Source organism: Panthera tigris, chromosome D3 (assembly GCF_018350195.1).
Source record: "Panthera tigris isolate Pti1 chromosome D3, P.tigris_Pti1_mat1.1, whole genome shotgun sequence".
Taxonomy (NCBI): Eukaryota; Metazoa; Chordata; class Mammalia; order Carnivora; family Felidae; genus Panthera; species Panthera tigris.
Genome location: NC_056671.1, coordinates 91634554 through 91660099, shown reverse-complemented (window position 1 = coordinate 91660099; position 25546 = coordinate 91634554). Strand labels below are relative to the sequence as shown.

The window sequence follows — 25546 nt, the reverse complement described above, 5'->3', positions numbered from 1 at the left end:
CATTTGTCCGTTAGTCTGGCTGCTGCAAGAAAAAGCATGTCCTAGGGAGGCCTTCTTTATTTAAAGGAGGAAGCAAAGGTGCTTCTGAATTGGTTGCGTTAATTATACGTTAGAAAAACCACCACCTAGGAAGCACGCGCTTGGTCAATGCAAGACACTCCGACACCTCTCTGGGCAACTGAAGTCTGTTCCAGTCCTTCTGGAACTCCTCACGCAGACAGCTTCACAGAGGTTTAGATCTTCGCAGGACCCGAGTCATCATCAGTCTCAAAGTTTCTTATACCAGTGGACCACCTAGGCTCTGAATAAGAGGAATTGACTTAAATGCTGATGGACAGGAAAAATACCCTATCTAACGGGTCCGCATTTGCACTCAGCAAATGGGAGGTTTTGCAGGTGCTGGCTACGACTCCGGCGCTATGCTTCTGGCTTCCGTCACACCAGCCACAAATGGGATGGACCAAGGGGACACGGGTGGGTACGTAAATACATCTTCCACGTGCTTCTTAGAAAACAGAAATATTAGGTCCCGCATTTCTTCTAATACTTCCGTGTGTGGAGGAATCACAAGAGAAAAACAAAGGAACAGCCAGGGGGCAGGAAGCCTTTGTCAACCATGCAAGTCCAAAGGCAACCAGGAGGCACCTCTTTGTACAGCTGTGGGGGTTCACACACACACACAAGACCTGTTCTGGCATCTGCAATGGCGACTTCAAGTTCCACAAAACACATGAGGTATCACTGTCAGGGTACAATGTTTCTGCTGCTGTATTTGAATAGAGTGCAAAGAATTTTCCATGCAAAGGACTTAGGCTGTCCTCTAAAACACTGGCATCACACATACATGCGACTTCTTTCCCTAGCCACCAAACATGAGAGTTCATGATTTCCCATCCTTTCGAAGAATTTTCTCCTATTCTGGCTAGAGTGTGATTAGTGACAATGAATTCATCAGCTGGAAAATTTAACATGCAAAGACTTATATCGAGTTTTTTCATCTAAAATTTGATATTTCCTATGGAATCCTGATTTGACACAGGTGTGCATTACATGAAATCCTTTTTCAAAAAGTCTTCCTGATGTTGGATTCTCACAAAATATAGCAAAGTCCTGGAGTCTGAAAACTACTGTTCTAAGGTAGAATAATTTAATCTCTTCATCCCGTGTTTTTCATTCTACACATGAATAAACACGAAATTGTCATGAAAAGTACATTTGAAATTCAGCCTATGATCATTTCCGAGGAAGTAATATTGGGGGTAAATGTGCATTTAACATTACTACGAATTTAATGAAACAAAGCATGTGTTTGCACAACATATATCCTTGGGTATACCTACTCAGAAGATTCCTTTTCTTCTAATGTTATCTGAATCGTGTGTTGCGTACTCTTTCCACATGTGGCACGACCACTACCATGTGTCTTAATGGATTCTGACTTCTCCCCAGCCCCATAGAAACTATTACCCACATATCATCCTCACTGGCATTTTTTTTTACTCCCTTTTGGCTCAGTTCCACTCAAGGCACACAAAATACCCTGGGCGATATCTTTGTAAAACTTTAATGACCACGTTCCCTCTTGGATCTCACTGGAAGTTTCCACTATTAGAATAGTTGCCCTTGGCATTTTCCCTGATTTTTTTTTTTAGGTAACTCTACAAAGCCTACATCGCAGAATAGTTTTAAGTGACCGGGCCAATGTCTGTCACCCTGAGTCACCGCTGTGCCGCTGTGCTCGTCTCCAGAGATGAAGTTAATGGGCCCTCATGACCACAGACAGGTGAAGCTCATCTCCGGAAACCGTGTTCACTATTGACAGTTGGGGGCAAATGAGGCCGGTGCAAATCGACTTGGCAAAGTCTCACTGCCATTTAACAGATGCGCCTCTATATAAATGGCCACAACAAAAATGAAATCCAGGTAAAACTTTGATCGTGTATCCATGATCATATTTTGAAACACATACCTCGCAATATTACCTCGTTTCTTAAAATTGAAGAATTAACACATACATGTGTTTTTTTCTAAATAAACTGGCTCCAAAATGTAGATCGCCAGTATTCCTGACCATCTTTATAGGCTGTCCGATGAAGAACTGAACATGTCGATGGAATTCTATTAACCTTTCGTTTCTGTAAAGGTATAAAAAACTATGTAGCGTTTCCTTTTGTTTTTGAAATAAAATTTAGAAACAATCTTTACTAGACCTCGAGATTTCCTAAATGGATCAAAGTACTGTTTTCAAAAACAGGTAGAACTAAAATGATGCGACTTGTCGTGAGCATAAGAAGTTGCAGGCTTGCTAACCCCTCGTTGTACCGTGTTCTGTCTGAGACTCCACACGAGCGCTCTAACGCTCTCACACGTGAGTGCAATTGGTGGACGGCGGGGTATCTATTCGACTTTTATTTTCTTTCGTATCATTAAGAGGTGACTCATTGCGCATGTGGCACTTGAACACTTGCTTATAGGCCTTCCTAAAATTTTCCGAGAGAAAAGCGTATATGATAGGGTTCACCGAGGAATTACTGTAGGCCAGGCAGTGAGCGGCGATTCTGAAGAGGAAGGAGACGGGGGTCAGCGGGAAAACCCCAAACTCGGCCCAGAGATTGATGACATGATGTGGCAGCCAGGAGATCCCAAAAACCACAACCACCACCAGAACCGTCTGTGCGGTCTAGAAGAAGAAGAAGAAAATACAGGAAGTGTGTCAATTACAGCAGGCAAAGAATGTTCCAGAGTTTCAAAACATGCTCTAAGAAAATGTTATGTGTATCACCACGCAATCAAATGGATGCTAACTCTGCTGAACTGTCACTTCATATAACGGTTCTGTTCAAAACTTGTCCAGAACCTGCCATGGGGTAACTTTACCACATACGTGAGATGCGTGTGGATTACAGGCTGTGTCTTTGGGACCGTGGAACTATAAACGTGCAGAGATTAAACACTGTCACCTTAAAGCCTGCAGAGCTCTGAAGCCAGCAGCACACGCAGAGACAGGTTCACCAGCGGGCAGCTCGGATGGGCGCTAGAACCCCCTCTGAGAGGCTGCCTCAACAGACGGTGTATTTCTTTATTTCTCCTTTCACCTTTGGCCAGCGAAAGACCCCAACGCACTGATGCATTCCGGAAAGCCATCTCTGTTTCTGCTTGTGGGCTGATGAGCCCCATTTTTAGCTTGCACCTACCGTAACCCTTCCCTTGCTCTCCCTAAATCTGAAAACACCTGGAGGCCGGGGCAGGACACCCACGTGTTTCCTTGGAGATTTGTGCCAAGCAGGTGATGGAAGAAAGCCGCACCTGATCGAAGACCTCAGCACAAGAGGAGCCCTCCCTCCTGCTTCCCGTCTGCACCCCGCTTCGTGTGGGAGCCCATCACCTTCCCCGTGGGCGCACACCTAAAGGGCTGGGGTCGAGCCCGAGAACCACTTCTCCTGCGTTTCAGGGCAGCTGGTTTGGTACATGTCGGAAAGGCAACAACTAGATAATTCACCTTGTGATTAGCTGGAAACTCTATGTCTACGGTTCCAAACAGAAGATGCTGGTCTCAATGTTTTGGAAACGAAAATCTGACGCAATCAGCTGGCTCCTTCCTTGAAAGGTCTCCCCTCCTGGGAGACCTCCCCTCTTTCCCCCCAGGAACCGAGCAGGGCCCTGACTGCCAGATGGGCACAGCGGCCCCCGGGCAGTGGAGTGTGGCTGATTGTCACTGCCTGACCGCCGGCGGTGGGCACGAAGCGGGGCCTGCCGGGATCACGGCTCCTAGATGATGACGCTGGGGTGCGGAACGGTCGAGACAGGTGCCTGGCATTCCAGAGCCGGAGGCCAAGTCAGAGCCCGAAGCCGGGTCAGGTGACCCAAAGCGCATGCTCCGAATGCTCAGACACGGGGAAAGAAAAGCTTACGAAGTCTGCCTGGTCACCACCAGCCCCATCTCCGGGGGCTGCCTGTGCAGCACTTGGGCGGGCGATCAGGGACCGACAGGACAACGGTCACTCAGCCCTCCAGACAAACCAGGTGAGGACACGTGCCCAGCCCCCACACGCAGCACTGCCAGCTCCTAGTTCACCTCACCAGTAGGTCCACCGCTCGCAGAGGATGTGAGAGATAGGGACTTGGAGCCCCCTGACTGGGGATTAGGAATCTTCTTCCTCAGACTGTGAGTCGGGGCCGCCTGAATTTGTGGAGGGGACACGTGGACACGTGGAAGTCTGCAGCACCCGCCGCCCCACCCCACCCCACCCCGACGGGAAAAGGCAACGACGCACCTTCCCCCACCTCCCTGCCGGGGCACCGAGGTGGAGCCCAAGATTCCCTGACGGCGCCCCTCTGCCTTCCCTTCTGCACAGAACCAGTCCCGACCAAACGGACGGATAAGGGGAAGGAGGGTTGGGAGGACAGAGGCAGAAGGAAGATGACAGAACCCAGGGGTGCTCATTGTCACGTCCTCGCACAGGACGAGGGCTGGACACGGGGGAGGTGGTTCCGAGACGAGGACATCACTGTCACAGCACAACTGAACCTGCCGCCTCGCGCCCGGTGCCCCCACCCCCCCGGCACTGCCCTGAGGGCTGTGTCCCCACCAGGATGTGCCCTCCACCCACGCCGTGAATTAGCGGCCAGACCAGCCAGGACGGCAGCAGGGAGCCGCCCACTCCGAGGGCAGCAAGTGCACACGCAGACACGAGCGTCAGAGACACGGGTCAGAAGCCGGGCGTTCTGCGACCAGGTGGAGGCAGGGATGCGGCAGGAGGGTGGGATTGCAGGGCAAGGCCAGGGCAAATGCAGCGTCAGGAGGGGCAGGAGACGACAGCTAAGCTCACCATCACCGGGCTCCGTGGATTGTGCAGAAGCCCGGGACGGACAGTGGCCACGACCAGGCTGTGCAGCCTCGTGAAAACTGACGTAGCCTCCCGGGGCCTCAACTCCGTGCCCCAGTGACGTGGCTCTGGCTGTACCTGGTCCATTCAGACACTTAAAAGAACTCAGGTAGGGGCGCCTGGGTGGCGCAGTCGGTTGAGCGTCCGACTTCAGCCAGGTCACGATCTCACGGTCTGTGAGTTCGAGCCCCGCGTCGGGCTCTGGGCTGACGGCTCGGAGCCTGGAGCCTGTTTCCGATTCTGTGTCTCCCTCTTTCTCTGTCCCTCCCCCGTTCATGCTCTGTCTCTCTCTGTCCCAAAAATAAATAAAAAAAATTAAAAAAAAAAAAAAAAGAACTCAGGTAAAACCTGACAACAGGTTTTTATAGGGCGGCAGGATTGCATCTTAAAGCTGCTTCCTGCAGGGCGCACAGAGCAAACAAGAGATTTGCCCACACGTATTAACAGATTGTCTGCCATCGATGCTCTTATCCATTAGCGCATGAGAGGTTCCATCCCCAGATGATTTAATCAAAAACAATCTAGGCGTAATTATACCTACAAATAGAACAGAACACATCGTCTTTTCTTTCTAAGACAATAAGAACATCTCTCTGCTTCCCCAAACAAATACCCTCTGGATATCCCCTTTCAGTGCCTCTTTCAGGAAGTTTCTACTAAGTGCCACGCTTAGGACAGAAATCGACCCCCAGCAGCTTACTGACAGGATCCATAATGTATCAAAGTCCATAGGGCAAGGGCAATACGCATGAATATGGTATATTTTCTGTTTGCAGTTCATTCAAAATGTACTTTTTTGTTTTTAGTAATTCCACTGGCCTCCTCAGAACCACGGACAAGGCTCTCTGGTAGCTTTGAATACGAGGGGATTGCAACTTAGTAGTTCCTGGGGGAAAAGTACTTAGTGGGCACTTACATAAACTCGATCATCCACCTAAGGCTCTTCCCAAAGAATTAAATGGCACGGCCGTCAGCACTGACTGCTGCCAGCTGCACATCTTCGGGGATTTGCTATTTTCTCCCAGCCTCATCAGGCATCTCAGTCCCTCGGACTGATGTTCTCTTAGCTGATGGCGACTCCGCGCCCTGCACGCGGGTTGACTCCAAATCAGCCTCGGCGACGCTGGGGCGAACGCGTCCAGGTTAGTGTAGCTGGGGACAGGAAATGTCCGTCTTCTTCTGTCTCCCTGCGGGTCCCGACCCAGCCGAGGAGACGGCGGCCACAGGACAGGAGTCCACGCGGGCAGAATCGCGACCGACTGCAACCTAAAGAGCTGGTCAGAGTAACACATGGGACAAGTCCCAAACCTGAGACGGAAGTGCCTCCCTGTGCTGATCACTCCCCAGGACACTGCTCGTTAAAATCCAAACATCTAGGCCTCGTGCCCCACATCGCAGTGCAGGGGTGGGGGCTGTTGGGGACTTACCCAGGAATCTGCCTTTCTTTCTAAAAAGCTCAGTGGCCTTTGAAAAACCCCTGGTGAATTCCAGAAAAGCCACAGCAAAAGCAAATTATCGTCCCCGTCTCCAATTAAAGGCAAAGCCGCTTCCTCAACACTGACAGCCGCCAAGGCTGAACCATGACTTTTCCCCAGGAAGCCTGGAAAAGGCTCCTTGCTCTCCTTCTAGGTGAGACGTCAGGATGCAACGAGAGCGTTCCCGTCTGTGGAGAATGAGGCTGATTGCTCTTGATTTCTTACGTGACTTTTTTGCATTTCTTCTGACACCACTTGCCTTAGTCCGAGATGGAGTTGAACCCCGTGCCTCTACGGCTTGCCTCATCTGTCCGTGTCGTGTCTAGACTCCCGACACTATCTTCTGACACAGAAAAAGTCCTCCTTTAGAGTTATGTACAAAATCTCCAGATGCTTTACTGTCCTTGAGACTGGGCCCTTGATTAGCGTGCTTTTTTGCTCCTTCTACTGAAAGTATCTGAAAAACATGAATCTCTCTTCCTCCTGTAAGATGTTCTTTTGCAACGTCTTCTGAGACATCTGTTCTTTCTTCAAAGGAACGTACTCGCAACATGTCTAATGGAGCTTGGCTGGGAAGAAAAAGGTGACCGAAAGAAGAAAATGATGAAAACATTCCCTAGATCGCATCAATGGCAGCCAAAGAGCTTGCCGACTTACTTCAGGTGCCGAGGGAGCCCAGGTTGTCAGGGGGGTCAACGCAGCCTCTAGTCCAGTGTCCCCTGCGAGGGACCCGCCCACTACGACGTCTGTCCCATTCTGAAGTCTTCCAGAGATGATCTGGGAGCCTCGTTTCAGTATCCCATCTGCCTTGCACCAGGAAACCTGTCTTCACGTGTGGCGGGGCTCGGGCAGAGCGTGGAACCGACCGCAGGGCTCTCCTATTCTTTCTAGTATTTTCTGCCGTGGAGATGTCGCCCTATGTATGTTCCTCCAAACGTGAAGGGTAAGTGCTGAGCATGTTCATCATGGAAGGCCTCTCTGCCCCACGCCCCTCATGCACCTGAAGCGGAGCCCCTGGGTGGGTGGACACGGCGTGGAGGAAGGGAGCCTACCCACCATGGGGGGAGGGGCCGCGACACGAGCGACGCTGAGCTGAGCGAACTACGAAAACCAGTACCGAGCGGATCCCTGTCCGCCAGCCCCGAGCGGGCACCTGCCCAGCGCCTCCCTGTGCTGAGCCCTGCGGGAGGGAGTGTCCGCCAGGAGTCGACCCGTCTCTGCCTCCGGGAAGGAGCGGCCCACCCCGGCTTCTCTACCAGAACCCTCTCCCCTCGTCCTCCTCCACCTCTCCGCCCTTTGCCCTCTTCTCACCCCGCCCCCAACCCCACCCCGCCTCTTGCTCAGACGCAGGCGCGCGCACCACCCCCAGCACTGCACCTTATTTGTTCCATGCAAACAAGGAGGCGATTAAATGTATCAGAAGAGAACTGACATCTGTTCAGGGCTGGTGAGGGTCAGAGGCTCTGAAAATGGAAGAGAAGATCTGCCCACCTCTCAATGCTACACCTTCTCCTATGGTAGGAATTACATTTACACGTGCATATATGATAGGCAGCGTTTAAATATGTACCCAGTGCACATATACACAGGTATAGTATACGCTGCGCACATGTACAAGATATACACGTGTATATGTACCCACTCACATACATATGTACACATTTCTGTTATGTATGCATACATAATATATGCACACACATACACACACACATACACACTCACATACATAATCTATAAGACATGTAATATATGTGCACATGTAATATATACATGCATGTAACACGTACATTTTATGCACACACAATACACACATACACACATACATACACATGCACATGTGTAATCTATAACACAGTATATGCATATATGTGTGCCTATACACGTATACATACATGCACACACACACACACATAAAACTAAACACAACTTTTAAACTAATTGCTAATCAGTATTCTTGGCTATAAAGCAGAAACTTTTCTAATTCCTTCTTACAGGATCTATTTTCATTCTTTCCACTGTGAGACTGCGGCGATTTCTCTGCAACACTTTGCAAACACAGACACGGACAGTAGCCAAGCCCGCAAACACGCGCGGCCAATGTCAAGGAAGCGTTTGACTTCCGTCCTTTGCGAAGCGTGAACCTCTTACCCCAGGAAGGAGCGTGCACACGGCGCAGGGGCTTCTCCTCGGTGGAGGTGCCCCAGTCCAGTTCCTCCCAAAGACACTCCCCCGCCTACCCGGCCTCACTCCGCACAGCTAAAAGTATGTCTCTCTCCCTGCAGAGTTGTGACCACAGGGAACCAGGGCCCCTTCCAGCCCCAGGGGCTGGCTCTGGCCCTGGAGGGCGAGGACTCCATGAGGAACTATCCCAGAGGAAATTACAGTCCTTAACTGTTTGCAGTCGATAATCTTCTTGGAGGTGAGTGGCTCAGAGGACAGACTGAGAGGCGGACTACAAAAATGGAAATAGTCCAGCACAACATCACGGAGAACAGAGAAAGGAAAGACCAGCTTTAGGGTTCACTCCATTCACACAACTGAACGGCGGTGGCCGTTTAAAGGGATCCGGAAGCAAAATAAAGCCTACGGACGCATCAGTGGCCGGAAGAGGCAAGACAGCCTCGTTACATATGCTCCATCGTTTACTCTTAGGGGGATATTCGGAAGGCCACACGATCGAACTTGGAAACCAGGCCGAACTTCATGCTTTCTAAGCAGCTCCTACCCCTTCTCGTCATCGAGTCCGAGACCAGATGTGTTTTGAGCCATATTATAAACAAGGAAAGTCAAGAAGAGCTGTGCTTTATGTAAGCAGAATTTTTAAAAATAAATATAATTATACTGTAAATCCTGCGAGTTCCGTATTATTGGCCATAAAAAAGTAGTTGTGAGGACAAGCAAGGTGCTTTCAGATGTTATGACTAATATTTGCAGGTAAAAAATGCCTGGCTATAATCCCCTCCCTAAACATCTCGTCCAATACTCTTATACCACTTTCTAAAGTCAAAGATGTGTAGGAGTTAGATTAATCCTGACTTGTAACTTAGTTTTTTCTCAAAATGTGAACTGTAACAAATACCAGGATGTTAAATGCTTTAATATTACTCAGGAGAAGCTTATTTAAACCAGGATTCACCGGAGGAGAAAGACAATTAAAAGTGGGAAAAATTCCCCTTGGGGACCCTTTCATATTTAATTCTCCCCCCACCCCTGCTGGGGAACCAGCATCAGTCAGGACAAGTCAGGGAGGAAGAGAGGACAATACATCTGATCTTGGGGCTTGGGGGACATATTACAACAATATTCTCTGTGGGGCGCCTGGGGGGCTCAGTCTGTTAAGCGTCCAACTTCAGTTCAGGTCATGATCCCACAGTTCATGAGTTCCAGCCCCGCATCGGGCTCTGTGCTGACAGTTCGGAGCCTGGAGCCTGCTTTGGATTCTGTGTCTCCCTCTCTCTCTCTGCCCCTCCCCAGCTTGTGTTGGCTCTCTCTCAAAAATAAATAAATATTTTTAAAACTTCTTAAGTAATAATAATGTTCCCTGAAAAGACAGTTAAGCCAAAACCTTCTGATAATCACATCAGCTATGGTAGATGCACAATAAAATGGTTTTGTGCAAATTAAGGATGTCAGCAACTCTACCTTCTTCTGTCCTAATCAACTTAGAACACGCCTCCTAAAGGGGCTCAGAATCCAAAAAATATATGTTTCCTCATCTCTCCAAACCTCCGTCTAAGTTTTAATGCAGCCTCTGGTCACCCGGGGGAGCTGACTTCCCATTCCTATCCCCACCTAATGGCGCCCGGGGGAGCTGACTTCCCATTCCTATCCCCACCTAATGGTAAGAGGTTCATTTCAAGGTCTGCACCAAGGATCCTAAATTTCGTAGGCAATGGGTGGATATTAGGAAAATTAGGAATAAAAATGAACTAGGCTCTAACATGCGACATATACAATATATATTTGGGAATATTACCTTTTTCTTCGATGCTTCTGACTTCTTTGACATGTTCTTCAACTTTTTATGCAGATGATTGAGGACCTGGAAAACACAGACTGATTAAACCGATTGCCTCCTGCCCACAGTTCACCGTCTGATTGGCACTGATAATTCTCGACCTTCTGGCATGGGAATCACACTGCAAAGTCATTCACATGGAAATTCCCTTAAGGTGGCAAAGTCTCACCGAATGTGAACCGCCAAACACGTCTGTTCCTCTAACATTCAGGAGCATCCAGGGGAAGTTTGTGCTCCTAGCATCTGTTTGCAGAGAGCCCTGCGTTGTGTGGCTCTGGGGTTTTGTCCAGAAAAACGCATACATGCATGGATGCATCCTTACTGGTCTGCCTTTCACCTCAGATTTCCCCGAGCTTCCACGTTGTAACAATCGCTAGGCCCCTATTACATGTCAGACGCAATGCTAAATCCTAGATAAGTGGAAACACTAGAAGTCTCCTTCCAGTGAACTGTCCAATGCAGGAAGGCAGCAAGCGAGCAAATCACGATGATGTCAGCAGAGAATTCTTCCGTGCAGGCCATGTTTGCTGCAACTTATTCCTTCTGTTTTCCTGTTGTGGGCTCCTTAAAGCAAATTACCACCCATCCAATCTCCTTACGTTCTTTATTCTAATTCTACCCACCTCGCCGTGCTTTTAGAAAACTCACATTTGGGGAATTCAGCTTCTCGGGGGATTTATAGACTATTTAGTAAGGTTTTACAATTAACATCCCTGTCAGAGGATCTCCTGACAGACACTGGCTTCGTTCATTAGAGAAACTATTTTTGTCTCCTCTTGTCGACGTAATAGTCGGGAGAAGTGACGTGAAACATTTGGGTTATATGTAGGAATTTGCAGCGTAAGCTTGCCCTCACACACCTGAGCCAAGCCTGCAGATTCATACTTGAGTTGATTTTTATATCCCATCTGAGTGACATCTAAGGAAAATTAGCCTCTGGATGACTCAGGGCTTGGACTTCTCCATCATTTCCCAGATGAGTCTCTGAGAGAACTAGAAACCACATTCCAGACATTTTCTTGCTTCCCTCTAGCACCTCGGCCTGGAAATAATGCAATCCATTTGGAACACTGCACAAGCCTGCAGCACTCAGCTGGATGTGGCACTTCTGGAATGATCAGTTATACCCTAAATTAAGAAACTACAGGATTTCTTTACCAACTCCGTGGGCTCCACGCAAGTTAGGCAGACATCTTTGGGGTTTGAACTTCTGACTCCAATTCGCAGCCCTACTGAACTACTTCTCTTCCAACAGTGGGGTGTCATCACCTCCAACGTGACAAGTCTTACAGTGACATGTAGGATCGCTTCCGATACGTTGACAGTGGCTGAGCTAACTGTTCTGCCAACAGAACCTGGGGTCCCAGAAACGGAATGTAAGAGAAAAACAGAAGAAGAACTTTTGTGAGATCTTTCCTGGAAAGGACGGGCCTAGTGAGTTTCCTTGCTGGCAGCCTTCCCAGCAAGAGACCACGGGAGGACACTGGTCATGGAGGACGAGGGACAAGAAGAGCGAACAGAGGACAGGTGGCAAAACAAAATCCTCCTGGAGAGGAGGCCGAACACAAAAGTCAAGGGTTATCTGCTTCCTGATGCTGCCCAAGGGTCTATTGACTCCTTCAGTAAACTCGGTCGGATCACATCTCAGTGACTTCAAGACTCCCGTGGGATGTTGAGTGGTCATGGAGAAAACACTCAAGTATAGTTTTCTTCAGTAGCTGTATTTCTGTCCATGGACCCACACTATGAGCATATATTGGTCTATTGTAATGCATATAGTGACATACATTTGATGAGGTCGTCATCAAAGGTATCATGATGGGTCATAATCGCATTTCTTTAAAAGACGATGGCAGCATGGTGGCATCACTCCATTGTTCTATACGCTTAGGAGCGTGTGTAGGAAGGCGCGCGTTCAAACCTGAGCCAAGGTCATCCCGGGCGGCATTTGTCTCTGGGGACGTGGCAGAACCTGGCAGGTGGGTATGTGAAGTGTTTGCCCTCATGTCAGATGGTGGAGGGTCCCAGACAAGAACTCCCTCTAAGGCAAGACGGGGAGGGGCCACCCCTGTGCAGGAGGGAGCACGGCAGGCACAGTCCAGCCCGGGCCTTCTACGTGTTTCTCAGGGACTATCGGCATAAACTGTTCTACCAAAGCCATAAGGTTTGGGGAGTAGAAGGCAACACTGGAATGCAACTCCCTTGTTGAGTTAAAAAAGAAGAAGAAGAAGAAGAAGAAGAAGAAGAAGAAGAAGAGAAAAAATGTAATTCTTGGCCACTCGTGATTTTTCATGGTGGCCATTGGTCCGGGGCCTTAGAGAAACAGCCAGTCCTGATCCTAACATTCGAGAAGAAGAACCATTAGCTGGACAGTGTTCTCTAACAATGGGGCCAAAGAAAATCAGCTAGAAAAAAACAACCCAGGTCTTGTTTAAACCCTGGAGTGAATCTGCAAATATCAGCTTGAATTCGAGAGAAATTCCCAGTTACGCTTCAAAGCAAACCATTTCCCTATAAAAAAAAAAAAGTATCCCAGTGATTATGTATTTGTTGAACTGTTTTAAAACTCTTTTGAAACTTTGCCCTTTTTTGAACTTTGCTCTTTTTGAAACTTTCCTTTCATAAATAAATAAACTTTCATAAATAAATAAACTTTGCTTTCATAAACTCTCATGCGACGGAAATGTAGCCTAATTTTTCCTAAAAATCTGCCTTGTCATTTCCATTAAGAAGACCTGTGGACTTTGGAGAAATGAAGGAAAGGTCTGCTTCAGCCTACTTTAGGTGATTATCAATCTATCACGGAATATTCTAAGGACACTTCTAGTCCCGAGCTTCCTCCTGCCAAGGCCCTCCCTCGGGGACCGGTGGCTCTGCGTTAAAACCCTTCCTGAACCGTTTACCGGCTTCATAATCTGGGTCAGTTGCCTTCCTCCTCCAAAACCCTTTTCTCAGATAGCTCCCACCCCCATGGTTGTGCAGACTGAGTGAGACAGTGCACGCAGTGGATCGCTGCGCTGGTACAACCACCTGCTTTTTTGTTTTGTTTTGTTTTTGTTTTGTTTTTGTTTTGTTTTGTTTTGGTTGTTTGTTGGGTTTGGGTCTTTTGTGTATTTTTTATGAGGTCTTTTTGTTTGTTTGTTGTTGTGGTTGTTTTGTTTTTGCATTTACAAAAGAGCTAAGCTATACAGCTATCTTCCAAAAGCTCTATCCTGTCCTATCTCCTCAGTATATCTTTATATGTAACCCTTTGAGGCAGGCCATTCTTCCAGACAATATCCCAGACTATGACCATTCAAGTAGATATGACTCTACCTACAGAATAGGGGGCAGGAGAAAACAAAGGCCAGGGGGCTGTAGTAAACATTTTTGCTGGAATAAAAGAAATTATTGCTCTCTGTCATCTGGTTATTCCTGGCCCTACAGTCACAGCCTTATCAGAAACCGAATCAGAGACACAAGAAGATGAAAATCAAATGGTAAGAATTTCAAATTTTGGCTACAAAGCTGTTTTCCTGGTGGTAATAATACTCCCACAGTACATCAGAGAACTGGAGTTTTTACCCCCACGAATGACTGTCATGTGATGAAGCAGATACTCTTACTCAAACACAAATGAGTTTATCAAAAAAGTTGAAGACTTTTGGTAGGTAAGACCTCTTCAAGTCCCGGTGTGGGTTTGCTGAGCTCCAAGGAGCAGAGGACAGAGGGAGGGGGAGCTGGGCCACGGAGGGAGGGGGGAGCTGGGCCACGGAGGGAGGGGGGAGCTGGGCCACGGAGGGAGGGGGGAGCTGGGCCACGGAGGGAGGGGGGAGCTGGGCCACAGAGGGAGGGAGAGCTGGGCCACAGAGGGAGGGGGGACCTGGGCCACGGAGGGAGGGGGGAGCTGGGCCACGGAGGGAGGGGGGAGCTGGGCCACAGAGGGAGGGGGGACCTGGGCCACGGAGGGAGGGGGGAGCTGGGCCACAGAGGGAGGGGGGAGCTGGGCCACGGAGGGAGGGGGGAGCTGGGCCACGGAGGGAGGGAGAGCTGGGCCACAGAGGGAGGGGGGAGCTGGGCCACAGAGGGAGGGGGGAGCTGGGCCACGGAGGGAGGGGGGAGCTGGGCCACAGAGGGAGGGGGGAGCTGGGCCACGGAGGGAGGGGGAGCTGGGCCACGGAGGGAGGGGGGAGCTGGGCCACGGAGGGAGGGGGGAGCTGGGCCACGGAGGGAGGGGGGAGCTGGGCCACGGAGGGAGGGGGGAGCTGGGCCACAGAGGGAGGGGGGAGCTGGGCCACGGAGGGAGGGGGGAGCTGGGCCACGGAGGGAGGGGGGAGCTGGGCCACAGAGGGAGGGGGGAGCTGGGCCACAGAGGGAGGGGGGAGCTGGGCCACAGAGGGAGGGGGGAGCTGGGCCACGGAGGGAGGGGGGAGCTGGGCCACAGAGGGAGGGGGGAGCTGGGCCACGGAGGGAGGGGGAGCTGGGCCACGGAGGGAGGGGGGAGCTGGGCCACGGAGGGAGGGGGGAGCTGGGCCACGGAGGGAGGGGGGAGCTGGGCCACGGAGGGAGGGGGGAGCTGGGCCACAGAGGGAGGGGGGAGCTGGGCCACAGAGGGAGGGAGAGCTGGGCCACAGAGGGAGGGGGGAGCTGGGCCACAGAGGGAGGGGGGACCTGGGCCACGGAGGGAGGGGGAGCTGGGCCATGGAGGGAGGGGGGAGCTGGGCCACAGAGGGAGGGGGGAGCTGGGCCACAGAGGGAGGGGGGAGCTGGGCCACAGAGGGAGGGGGGAGCTGGGCCACAGAGGGAGGGGGGAGCTGGGCCACAGAGGGAGGGAGAGCTGGGCCACAGAGGGAGGGGGGAGCTGGGCCACGGAGGGAGGGGGGAGCTGGGCCACAGAGGGAGGGGGGAGCTGGGCCACAGAGGGAGGGAGAGCTGGGCCACAGAGGGAGGGGGGACCTGGGCCACGGAGGGAGGGGGGAGCTGGGCCACAGAGGGAGGGGGGAGCTGGGCCACAGAGGGAGGGGGGAGCTGGGCCACAGAGGGAGGGAGAGCTGGGCCACAGAGGGAGGGGGGAGCTGGGCCACAGAGGGAGGGGGGAGCTGGGCCACGGAGGGAGGGGGGAGCTGGGCCACGGAGGGAGGGGGGAGCTGGGCCATGGAGGGAGGGGGGAGCTGGGCCACGGAGGGAGGGGGGAGCTGGGCCACGGAGGGAGGGGGGAGCTGGGCCACGGAGGGAGGGGGGAGCTGGGCCACGGAGGGAGGGGGGAGCTGGGCCACGGAGGGAGGGGGGAGCTGGGCCACGGAGGGAGGGGGGAGCTGGGCCACGGAGGGAGGGGGGAGCTGGGCCACGGAGGGAGGGGGGAGCTGGGCCACGGAGGGAGGGGGGAGCTGGGCCAAGGAGGGAGGGGGGAGCTGGGCCACGGAAGGAGGGGGGAGCTGGGCCAAGGAGGGAGGGGGGAGCTGGGCCACAGAGGGAGGGAGAGCTGGGCCACATGCGTAGTAATGCATCTCTTGAGGACAGTTAGGGATTCAGGCCTGAATCACCTAATATTGTCTACACAACCCTTCTAATTGGAAACCCACCCAATCCTGAGTAGGGTCAAAATTCTGTGAAGAAATATTCTCTTAGCACCTGGCTTATAAAGCTTAAACTTGGGGTAAAATAAAATCCGAAACACCGTCTCCAGGAGCAAAGCTTCACAGAGTGGGAAGGGGACCAGGGCCACCACGCAGGGCGTCCCAGCAGAGCGCTGGGGAGGGAACATGGGGCCGCGCTCCTGCTGGGGGCGCTCAGAACCCATCCGCACTCGGGCCGCGGAGATTTCATCCTGGAGACTGGGTCTGAGTGCCTAAAACTGAGCCCGATTCCTCTTCTGAGAGGTGGGCTTTGACCGCTCAGCTGCCCGCTGCAGCAAAGACAAATTCGGGGTCAAGGGCTGAAGTGGCAGGAGGCCGAGGGGAGGCGGGACCTCTGGGAAGTCTCACACTTTGTTCTGCGTCTCCCGGACTCCAAGTAACTTTCTCGCGCACCACCAGACCGGCGAGGGCAAAGTGCATTGGGGACCGTTCTCAACCCGCACCGCCCAAGACAGCGAGGTCCAAGGGGCTCCCAGAGGGGCACGGGGACCCAGGAGCTACTCCCAGGCCGGTAGCTGGCCGCCCGCGCCCCGCGCCCCGCGCCCCGCGCGCCCACCTTGGCGTAGCAGAAGCAAATGAGCAGAAGCGGCAGCAGGTAGCCGAAGACGAAGGTGCACACCACGTAGGCCTTCTTGTGGCGCTGGTTGGGCCACTGCTCCCAGCAGAAGGTCTGGTTGCTGACCTCCCAGTGGAAGAGGCGCTGGTGGTAGGCCACGGGCGAGGCCATGGCGATGGACAGCGCCCAGATGAAGCCCACGCCCAGCAGCGCGTTGCGGGACACCCGCAGGGAGGAGGAGCGCCGGGAGTGCACGATGGCCACGTAGCGGTCCACGGACATCGCGGCCAGCGTGAAGATGCTGACCAGCATGGAGACGGTGAAGAAGTAGTGGATGAACTTGCAGACGAAGGCGCCCAGCACCCAGGAGGGCAGCGCGTAGACCGTGGCCTGGAAGGGGACGCAGAAGAGCAGGTAGGCGAGGTCGGCGATGCTCAGGTTGAGGATGAACAGGTTGGTGGTGCTGCGCGGCCGGCCAGGCTTGCTGCGCGCCAGCACGGTGATCACCAGGCTGTTGCCCAGCACGCCGAGCGCGAAGATCAGGCCGAACAGCACCAGGGTGACGACGTTCTCGACGCCGATGCCGAAGAGCGGCCTGGGCTCCGGGGCTGGGGGCTCGGGGCCGCTCGCGTTCCCGTCGCTGAGGTTCCCGGCTGCCGGCTCCATGGCCCGCGCGGGGCGCCCGGGCGCGCTGGCGACGGCCCCTGCTGGGGAAGAAGGCTCCGAGGACGGCCGGGGGTCCCGGCCCCCAGCACGCAGGGCGCGCGGGTTCCCGAGCCCGAGGCCCCGGCGGCTGCGCCTACCGGGACCGTCTCTGTGCCGGGAGCCCCGCTCTGGACCCTCCCGGGCGGGGGTCCCTCTGCGCGGCACCTCCCGAGCCGGGGAGGAGGGACGCGCCAGGGCAGCCGCACCGAGAGACCCCTCGGCGCCTTACCGGGTCCTGGTTCCTGGCCGGCTGCCTCGTTCCGGGAGCGGCTTCGGGCTGCACCTGTTGCTACGAGCCGCTCCCTTCCCGCGTCGCCCCGAGCACGGCCGGCGCACCGCGCTGTCGGTGGAGACGGCTGCCCGCGCCCCCAAGCCGGCGGCGCCGCGTCTCCGCTCCCAGCTTTTGCAGGGGTTCCAGGCGATCGACAGGGCGAGCGCTTTCCCGAGGGTTCGCAGGGGAAGACGGGGGGGCGGGGGGTGCTCCGGGGCCTCCGTTGTGCACCCGAGACGTAGGAAACACAGCGCCCTGAGATCCGCGCCCCTGGGGGCCTCTCCGCTCCCCCCGGAGGTCACAGCGCGCGCAGAGACGGGACGGGTCCTACCGGATGGGTCGCCGCCCACCTCGTCGCCCGGACTGGGGCGCGCGCGCTCGCCTGTGCGAGGTGCGGACCTGCGTGCGGCCCGGGAGGGCGGCAACTGCGGGGAGCCGCACCCCCGCGGCCGAGGGGAGCCGAGCGGGCTGCCGCGGGGCGGGGAGGCGGCCGGGGCGCAGCCCGCTCCTCTCTCCCCCTCCCGGGGTGGCTGTCAGCGGGAGCGCTCCCGCCCCGGGAATGGGCGCCGCAACCGAGTTTTGTCACATCCCTACTCCCGCCCCCACCCTTCCCACCGCTAGGGAGGAAACAAGCAGGGGAAAAAGGAAACGCCTCTGAGTTTTCTTTACAAACGTGCCCGGAATTCGCGGTGTCGTGTTCCCACCATCCACCTTTAGGTCACTTTTGCCCTACGTTTCTCATGCGAGTGGCACACACACAGGCAGCGACGAGACGTGTTTAGGAGGTGGAAAGAGCGCGCCTGGTGTTGCATCCCTGTTGTGAACCGTGGCTACACCAGAAGCTGAGCGAGCTAGTGGTGAGTAAGCATTATCCTTGTGTGTAATCTTGCGGGTTCCCAACTGGAGAGCTGAGCCGAACCCATTTGTTTGCAGCGTTGACAGGATGCGTCTGTATTCACTTCCAAGACGGCCCTGTGTTTGCAGCGCTCCCCAAATAATGACTGAGTGTCCCTTATGCGCCAGACGCAGCCAGGTCACACAGAGCTGAGCGGGGTGCACTGTATCCTGCGGATGTGAGACAAAGAATCCACAGGGACCCCGGCAAGGGCCCACAGGTGGGGGAGGCAGGGGAGGGGGGTGCGGGGCTCGCCCCATGGCATTTGCCCTTCTGCCTCCCCTGTTCCCTTCTGCCTCATTTCCAGGAAGATTTTGACGCAGTTCCTTGACTGACCGTGTGCCGGGTACTTCACCTATTTCTCTTAATGTCCACACACATTTCCCTGAGGACGAAATTGAGTTTAAGTAACTTGTTTCGCAGAGTATCTTGCTAAATCAAGAAGGGCCTCACCTTCCCTGGAAGGTGCCTCCGAGCCTTGTCGGTCAGTATGGCTTTTCTTCCCAAAGGGCTCTCTGACCTCCACGTTCATGGATCTTGTGTTGGAAGTCATTTATCATCAGATATGGGAAACAGGGTTTTTTAATTACTATTATGAACCATTTTCAACATGGAACAGATTTGATGAAATTAAGTTAACTACCCGTGCGTCCATCATCCAGCTTAGAATAAAAAAAAAATTATCAATAGAGTCGGAGGCCCTTTTATGTACTTTGCAAACCACAACCTCCATTGCCGCCCTCCCACCTGCAGGTAACCTAACGTCTTGTCTTTTCATCATTTACTGACGTATTTATGGCATCTGCATATGTTCTTATATAATATGCTGTGAGTTTCTGCTTTATTTTAATGTTATATGGTTGGTATGGTGATACTTTTCCCTTAAAGTGTAAATTGTCCTGTATTGTGGTAGATACACCAACAGGCTTTGCTATTTATTGGTCTTCTGTATTTTTTGCAATCTTCCTATGTCCTGTGATTTAGGGGGTATCTCTTAGAAGGAGCACATAACTGGATTGTTTTAAAATCCAATTTGACAATCTCTGTTTTTTTAACTGGTGAGTTTTAGTCTGTTTACGTTTATTGTTATCACTCATCTGTGTGAACTTACTTTTATTTATTTTTATTTTTTAATGTTTATTTATTTATTTTGAGAAAGACAGAGATAGAGACAGAGCAAGCAGGGTAGGGGCAGAGAGAGAGAGGGAGACAGATAATCCCAAGCAGGCTCTACACCGACAGCTGAGAGCCCGATGCGGGGCTCGAACTCACAAACTGTGAGATCATGAGTCGAAACCAAGAGTCACACACTTAACCGACTGAGCTGCCTGGGCGTCTGGACGTGGACTTGTTTTAACATTTTATTTTATACTTTCCTCTGTTTTCTGTTTCCATGCTGCTGCTACTCTCCCTCGTTTTGACATTGTTTGGATTTTACATTTTAACCCGGTTTTTCCCCACCTCAAAATGGGAAAAGGGAAGGAATATGATCCATTTTTATTCTTTTACCGCTTACCCTTGAGTGCCTGCTACATGCTAGGAACTATTTTGGGTCCTGGAGATCTAGCAGTGAACAAAGCCGAGCCCCTTCCTCCATGGATTTTGTGTCTTATTTTGGAGACAAGACACTTAAACAGAAACAAAACCATAATATGCCGTATAGTAAATACTATGAAGGAGAAGAAAACAGGATGAAGGAAAGAGAGTGGTTGGAGGGTGGCATCATAGAGAGTAATCGGGAGGTAGGTCTGGGAGAAGCTGACTTGTGAGCGGGAACCAGGAGACAGACAGGGAAGCAGAAAGCCTTTGTCTCAGCCAGTGCAGGACGCTGTAAGGAAATGCTGTAGACCAGGTAACCCATAAACAACGGACATTTATTTCCGAGCTGTGAGGGCCGCGGTCCATGAGCAAGGCCAGACTTGGAGGGCCTGCTTTTTGTTTCACAGCTAGGACCTTCTCGCTGTGTCCTCGGGGCAGAATGGGATCAGTTACAAGGGCACCGATCTCATTCGTGGGGCTCCCCCTCGTGACCTGATCACCCCCCAAAGGCCCACCTCCCAATGCCATGACGTTGGGGGCTAGGTTTCAGTATGGGACTTTGGGGGGGACACCAGCAGCTTGTGAATACCAAGCATAGAACATTCTAGCGAGAAAGACCGACCTTCGGGCAATAAGACGCTCGTCCGGTTTGAGGAACGAGGAGGCCTGCGTTGCTAGGGTGTCGCTCTCTGGGGAGATTTGTGGGCTGTGAGGTCAGAAGAGATTGGGGGTGGGGCAAGTGGGGTTGGTGACACTGGAGCTGGGAGAGCTAGGACAGAGCGTTGGTTTTATTCAGAGCCAGATGGAAACCCCCGGGGCGTGTCAACCTGTAGAAGGATTCCAATGCTGTCCGGAACAGGCCGTAAGAACAATAAAGGAAGGAGAAGGAAGACCAGGAAGAAGGCTTACAGGGATCTAGACGGCAGAGAATACCGGGATGGCATGAGGACAGGAGAGAGGCCGAGAAGGATGATGCCCCCCGGGTTTTAAAAAAAATTTTTTTTTACATTTATTTATTTTTGAGAAACAGAGTGAGACAAAACATGAGTGGGGGAGGGGCAGAGAGAGAAGGAGACACAGAATCCGAAGCAGGCTCCAGGCTCCGAGCCGTCAGCCCAGAGCCCGACGCGGGGCTCGAACCCACGAACCGCGAGATCGTGACCCGAGCCGAAGTCGGACGCTCAACCGACTGAGCCGCCCAGGCGCCCCCGTTCAAATACTCTAAGCCTGCTGAGGTTATCTTCTGCACATCCTAACATCGGAGCTCCTGTTCACGATGTTCACGGAGCCCTTTTCTGGTGGCTTGTGGCCCGCGGTGGTTGCTGTCCTCTGGTCTTGTCCTTTAGATTTCCATGTGGCCGGGACACGCCTGTGGGAATCTCCTGACCCCTGTGCTAAGAGCACGTTCTTACCGAAGGATTTTCCTTTGCTTCTGCCACTCGCCCCCGTGGCTCCGTCACCTCAGAGCTCTTTAGGTGAATTTCCCAGCTCGACGCATCTCAGGACACGCGAACGCGAATTCAGACCGCAAAGTTTATTTGAGGCAGGCGAGGTGGCATAAATTCTCCGAGAGGCCTTTTTCTCCGCCCAGTTCTGGAGCAGGCACGGCGGTTCCTAGAAGCTCACCCCCAGCCCCCTGCTGCCCTCTCTGCTGGACGATGACCCTGCCCTGCCGTGACTACGTGGCCATCTGTGCTCACTCCCGCCGCTGAGACGAGTGCACCCGGGGACGCCGTGGCGTTGCACGGCATTAGCACAGGCGGCCCACCCGGGACAGGGTCTCCTTCTTGAGGCTGTCTCCTGGGCAGGAGGGTTCGGACAGCTGCCTCTCTGGCTGCAGGGCTCCTGGTGGGGTTTTGCAAGGGTTCCGGTTCCCGTTCCTCGTCTTGTGTGGCTCCGAGACCCCGTCTAACCTAATGGAAATTAAATAATAACCACACACATGCAGGTTTTCGGCAAAGGCTCAGCTCCCGTGTCCAGGCTCACGTAAGACAGCATTCCTCAGCCCCACAGGGCACAGCCACATGCTGTGTTAAGTCCAGTTACATATGAGAGGAGGAGACGTGTGAGTCGCCGGGCCGCACAGGGGGACGCCTGTATGCGGCGAGGGGGTCCTCTCCCCCGCTGGGGTGATGGTGACGGGCAGCTGCTGCGGGACCAGCCACAGACGGGAGCCGGCCAGATGCCGAGTCACGGATGGGGACAGCCCCCGGGTGCGGCTACACCGTTCATAGAGCTGAGGTGCCTCCCTTTCACGGGCCAAATCCCCGTGGGGTTAGGGACCGGTTTCTTTCATTACTGGGATCCCACTGACGTGTGACATGATCTTAGTTGCAGGTGTACAACGTGACGACTGGACACGTGTGACGGGATCGCTTGTCGGCCGCAGCAAAGCACAGCCTGTCCCTAGCGGTTGCCCAAAATCCTGGTTACTGAATTGGGCCGCGTCCTCCTGGCTGTCCATCCACCACTGCGATTTTCTCCTCCTGCTTTATTTTTGGACCCTAGGCATTTCCCCCTCCTCTGGGTAAGTATTCAGGTCAGTTCCAGACTATTCCCTCTCTCCTCCCAGCGTTACTCTCAGCTTCTGGAAGGTTCCACGCCCTGCATGCTGAGAGGCAGCTGCTGTCCCCCTCTGGCCACTGCGGAAGGCTGTCACCGCCCTCCTGTGCCCTGGGCACCATTTCTGCTCACCCCGTGGGCCTCCCCAGGATGGCTTCTGTCTGTTCACATCAGCATCCTTGTGCGGAGGCTGCGAGCCAGCCTGGGAAACCTTCCCTGTCCTCCCTCCCCAGACCCAGGAGGGCGTGCCTTGCTCTCCTTGATCTCCCCCTGCAAGAGTCAGCAAGACTTTCCTCTGGGGTTCTGAGAGAACAGAGGCTGGTCCCAGGCCTGTCTGCTCTTGAGCCCCAGCCGAACCCCCTGCGGGCTCTCAGGGCGACCGGTTCCCACGGTGGTTTCCTTAATCTTTGTACTGCTGGCCATATTTGGGATCTGCCTGGGCCAGTGTGGGCATATGGGGGTAACATTCCCTAGCGTGAATGTACTGGGACCCCATCATGTAGGGCCTTCCTGACATGAGTACATGTTTGTCCGCCCAGTATCCCTGGCACCTGCTGGAGACACTGTCTTCACCGTTCTGCAGTAATCCTCATTGACCCCCCCGATGTCCTCACCCTGCTCGAGAATGAGCATCTGTCCATGGACCTATATAAGGTGACAACTGCCTTTCTTGCCATGTGAAGTGAACCCCTCGAGACCACAGGTAATGTGGAGGAACACCAAGCCCAGGGATGGAGAGGAGCTCAGACCACATCTCTACAGCTGCTGGATCCAGCCATGCCTGAAGACTTATCAGTCGTATGAGATAATACACTCCTTTTTTTAAAGTAAATGAGTTCAGTTTCTGCAACTGGAAAAGGCTGAATATAGTGCTGCTTCGAAAGATGTATATAATACCCCTTAGCTGTTTAGATATTTAGGCTCCGTTTGAAAACTGAGATATATACAGATGTGAAGAAAATATGAAAGATGGCATAAATTTAGTGGATAGATACTTGAAACTAGTTATTTTGGTCTGTTCTCCAGATTAAAGTTTTCCATTACTTAACTTTTTTATCTCCTTATTTCTCTTTATTCACGTTTAAGGGAATCGTTATATTTACCCTCATCATCTCTAAGAAAATACGGTTCAAAGACAAGTGAGGGCCACACCACGTTTCGTTTCAGAAACCATCTACTTGCAAAGAATTTTTCTCCCCGTAATACACTTGTTCGTCCCCTCCATTCATTCCTTCGCTGCAGGAAATCAGGTAGGTCATCACAGTCCTGCACAGGATTACTGTCTGTGCAGTATTTTCCTAAAGAAACATTCCTCGCTGAACTGGAATAAATATACAAAACCCTGTGCCGATCATTCGTTTACAGGCTGACGAAGTTTCAAAGGTCGCTTCGCGCTCAGTAGAAGCTGCACCTGTCTGCCTCCCGTGAAATGCAAGCCAGAGAGCTGGACGCGGCATGGACGTCACGGATGAGAGGGGCCTGGGCCCTGGGTCGGCTGCACGTGTGTGTCCCCTGACGCAGAGAATACATCACGCAGGAATCAGGACGTCCTCCGACTCCCCCTCAAAACAGAGCAAGACGGCGTCACCATGATGGACCCCCTGGGAGCACGTGCGCAGCCGGCTCCCAACTTCCGAGTGCGTCCAGGTCACTGCGGCCACACCCCTGGTCACCTGCTATGACGCCCGTTCTCTGGCCAGTCACGCTGAGCGAATGGCCCGTCTTCCTACTTGTGTGACTCTGTAGGTATCTTTGTGACACCTGCCCTTGTTCTGTCTGCACAACACGTTTGCCTTCTTTATTTTCCTCTGAGTTCCGGCACCTAAGGGGTGTCAGTCATGTCGTCTGTGTGATTTCATTCACAATTTCCTCCCTTACTCCCTCAATTCCATCCTAAGCTTTGCATTAAAACAACTGGGGAAATGCCGTCCTTCATGTCGGGAAACGCAGGCCAGTCAAGCACGAGCAGAAGCCTCCTTCTCCCGCCTGGATTCCCCCACATTTCTCAGCTGGAGAGCTGAACTCCTAACCCTTCCAGGGTCCGGGCTGCGGGCGGCTCCTGTCTGCCCACCACTGCTGACTGGCCCACCGAGGCCCGTAATGGGGGTCCTGTGCGGCCACAGTGTCCGAGGAGACCCGAGACAGGGGGTAGACGGGGCAGGACGTGAGGACACCTCTGAACCCGGCACGGGCACACCCACACCAGCAGGTGCACAAGCCTGGAGAGATCACGTCGCCGTGAGCCTTGACCTCCTCACCCAAGGAGGAAACCACCATTTCAGGGTTGAGTTTCCTTGAAATCCTCTGTCTGTCGCTATGTCACCCAACCCACCTGAATGTTTAATGCGTGTATAAAACTATGTAAATAGTGAAATGTACGAACTACATACAGGGTTCCTTATCTTCCCATTTGTTTTCCGTGAGGAGAGAACAAATGCTACTTACGGAAAGTGATGTGCAATGTAGGATTTAGCACAATGACATAAGTAGCAAAACTCTTTCTGCATTTTTAGAAACTTACAGAATGACAGAGCTGGGGAAACTTAATAAGCTCCCCCTTCCGTTCTCCCTGTCCTGCTTTAGTCTCTCTAACACGCACATCCACACATGCACACTCATGGGCAGGCGAGGGACCAGCCAGAAAGGTGTGGTCTCCACGTGTCTACGCCTACAAGCTTATCATAGAATATCAGCCTCAGAGTACAGACACTCTCTTGTATCCCTATTCTCTTATTTTCACCTGCAACTTGACAAAAGAACCACTGTCCAAGTGATCGAGCTTGCTCTGAGCGATGGCAGAGAGCCAGGACGCCTTTCTGTCTCACAGTCAGCACATGGGGAGTCACCTCCAGACTGAAGGTCTCAAAAACCCTTTCAAGAAAGTCTAAGCCCTAAAGAAAATCAACCCAGCTCCATAACAACAGCAAAATCACTGAGAAGTGTGTGTAATGACATAAAGGTTAAGTTGTCCTCAATGTAAAGTCATAGACGTTGGAGCTTTTCCCTCTTTGGTGACTAATCAAA

At 52.9% G+C, this 25546-nt stretch overlaps 1 protein-coding gene and 1 long non-coding RNA gene across 2 annotated transcripts; one reads left to right on the top strand and one right to left on the bottom strand.

Annotated features, from left to right (window-relative positions):
• Positions 1 to 2362: 2362 nt before the first annotated feature.
• On the bottom strand, positions 2363 to 17216 carry GALR1 (galanin receptor 1). Its single transcript, XM_007084757.2, has 3 exons — positions 16551 to 17216; positions 10338 to 10403; positions 2363 to 2680 (listed from the first exon to the last, which is right to left on the bottom strand). Exons 1-3 carry the CDS (start codon positions 17214 to 17216, stop codon positions 2363 to 2365), a joined length of 1050 nt encoding a protein of 349 aa, XP_007084819.2.
• Positions 17217 to 22066: 4850 nt separating this feature from the next.
• On the top strand, positions 22067 to 23292 carry LOC107179879. Its single transcript, XR_001510602.2, has 3 exons — positions 22067 to 22201; positions 22292 to 22487; positions 23062 to 23292. It is a non-coding gene; the product is annotated as an uncharacterized LOC107179879 (long non-coding RNA).
• The last annotated feature ends 2254 nt before the right edge of the window (positions 23293 to 25546 follow it).

What these genes read in the sequence shown, in the direction of transcription:
- GALR1 (XM_007084757.2), bottom strand. Translation starts at nt 17,216, where the DNA reads ATGGAGCCGGCAGCCGGGAACCTCAGCGACGGGAACGCGAGCGGCCCC. An exon ending in TTTGCTTCTGCTACGCCAAG is followed by an intron (nt 10,404 to 16,550) that starts GTGGGCGCGCGG and finishes TGTGTTTTCCAG; the next exon opens with GTCCTCAATCATCTGCATAA. An exon ending in CAGAAGCATCGAAGAAAAAG is followed by an intron (nt 2,681 to 10,337) that starts GTAATATTCCCA and finishes TTCTTCTTCTAG; the next exon opens with ACCGCACAGACGGTTCTGGT.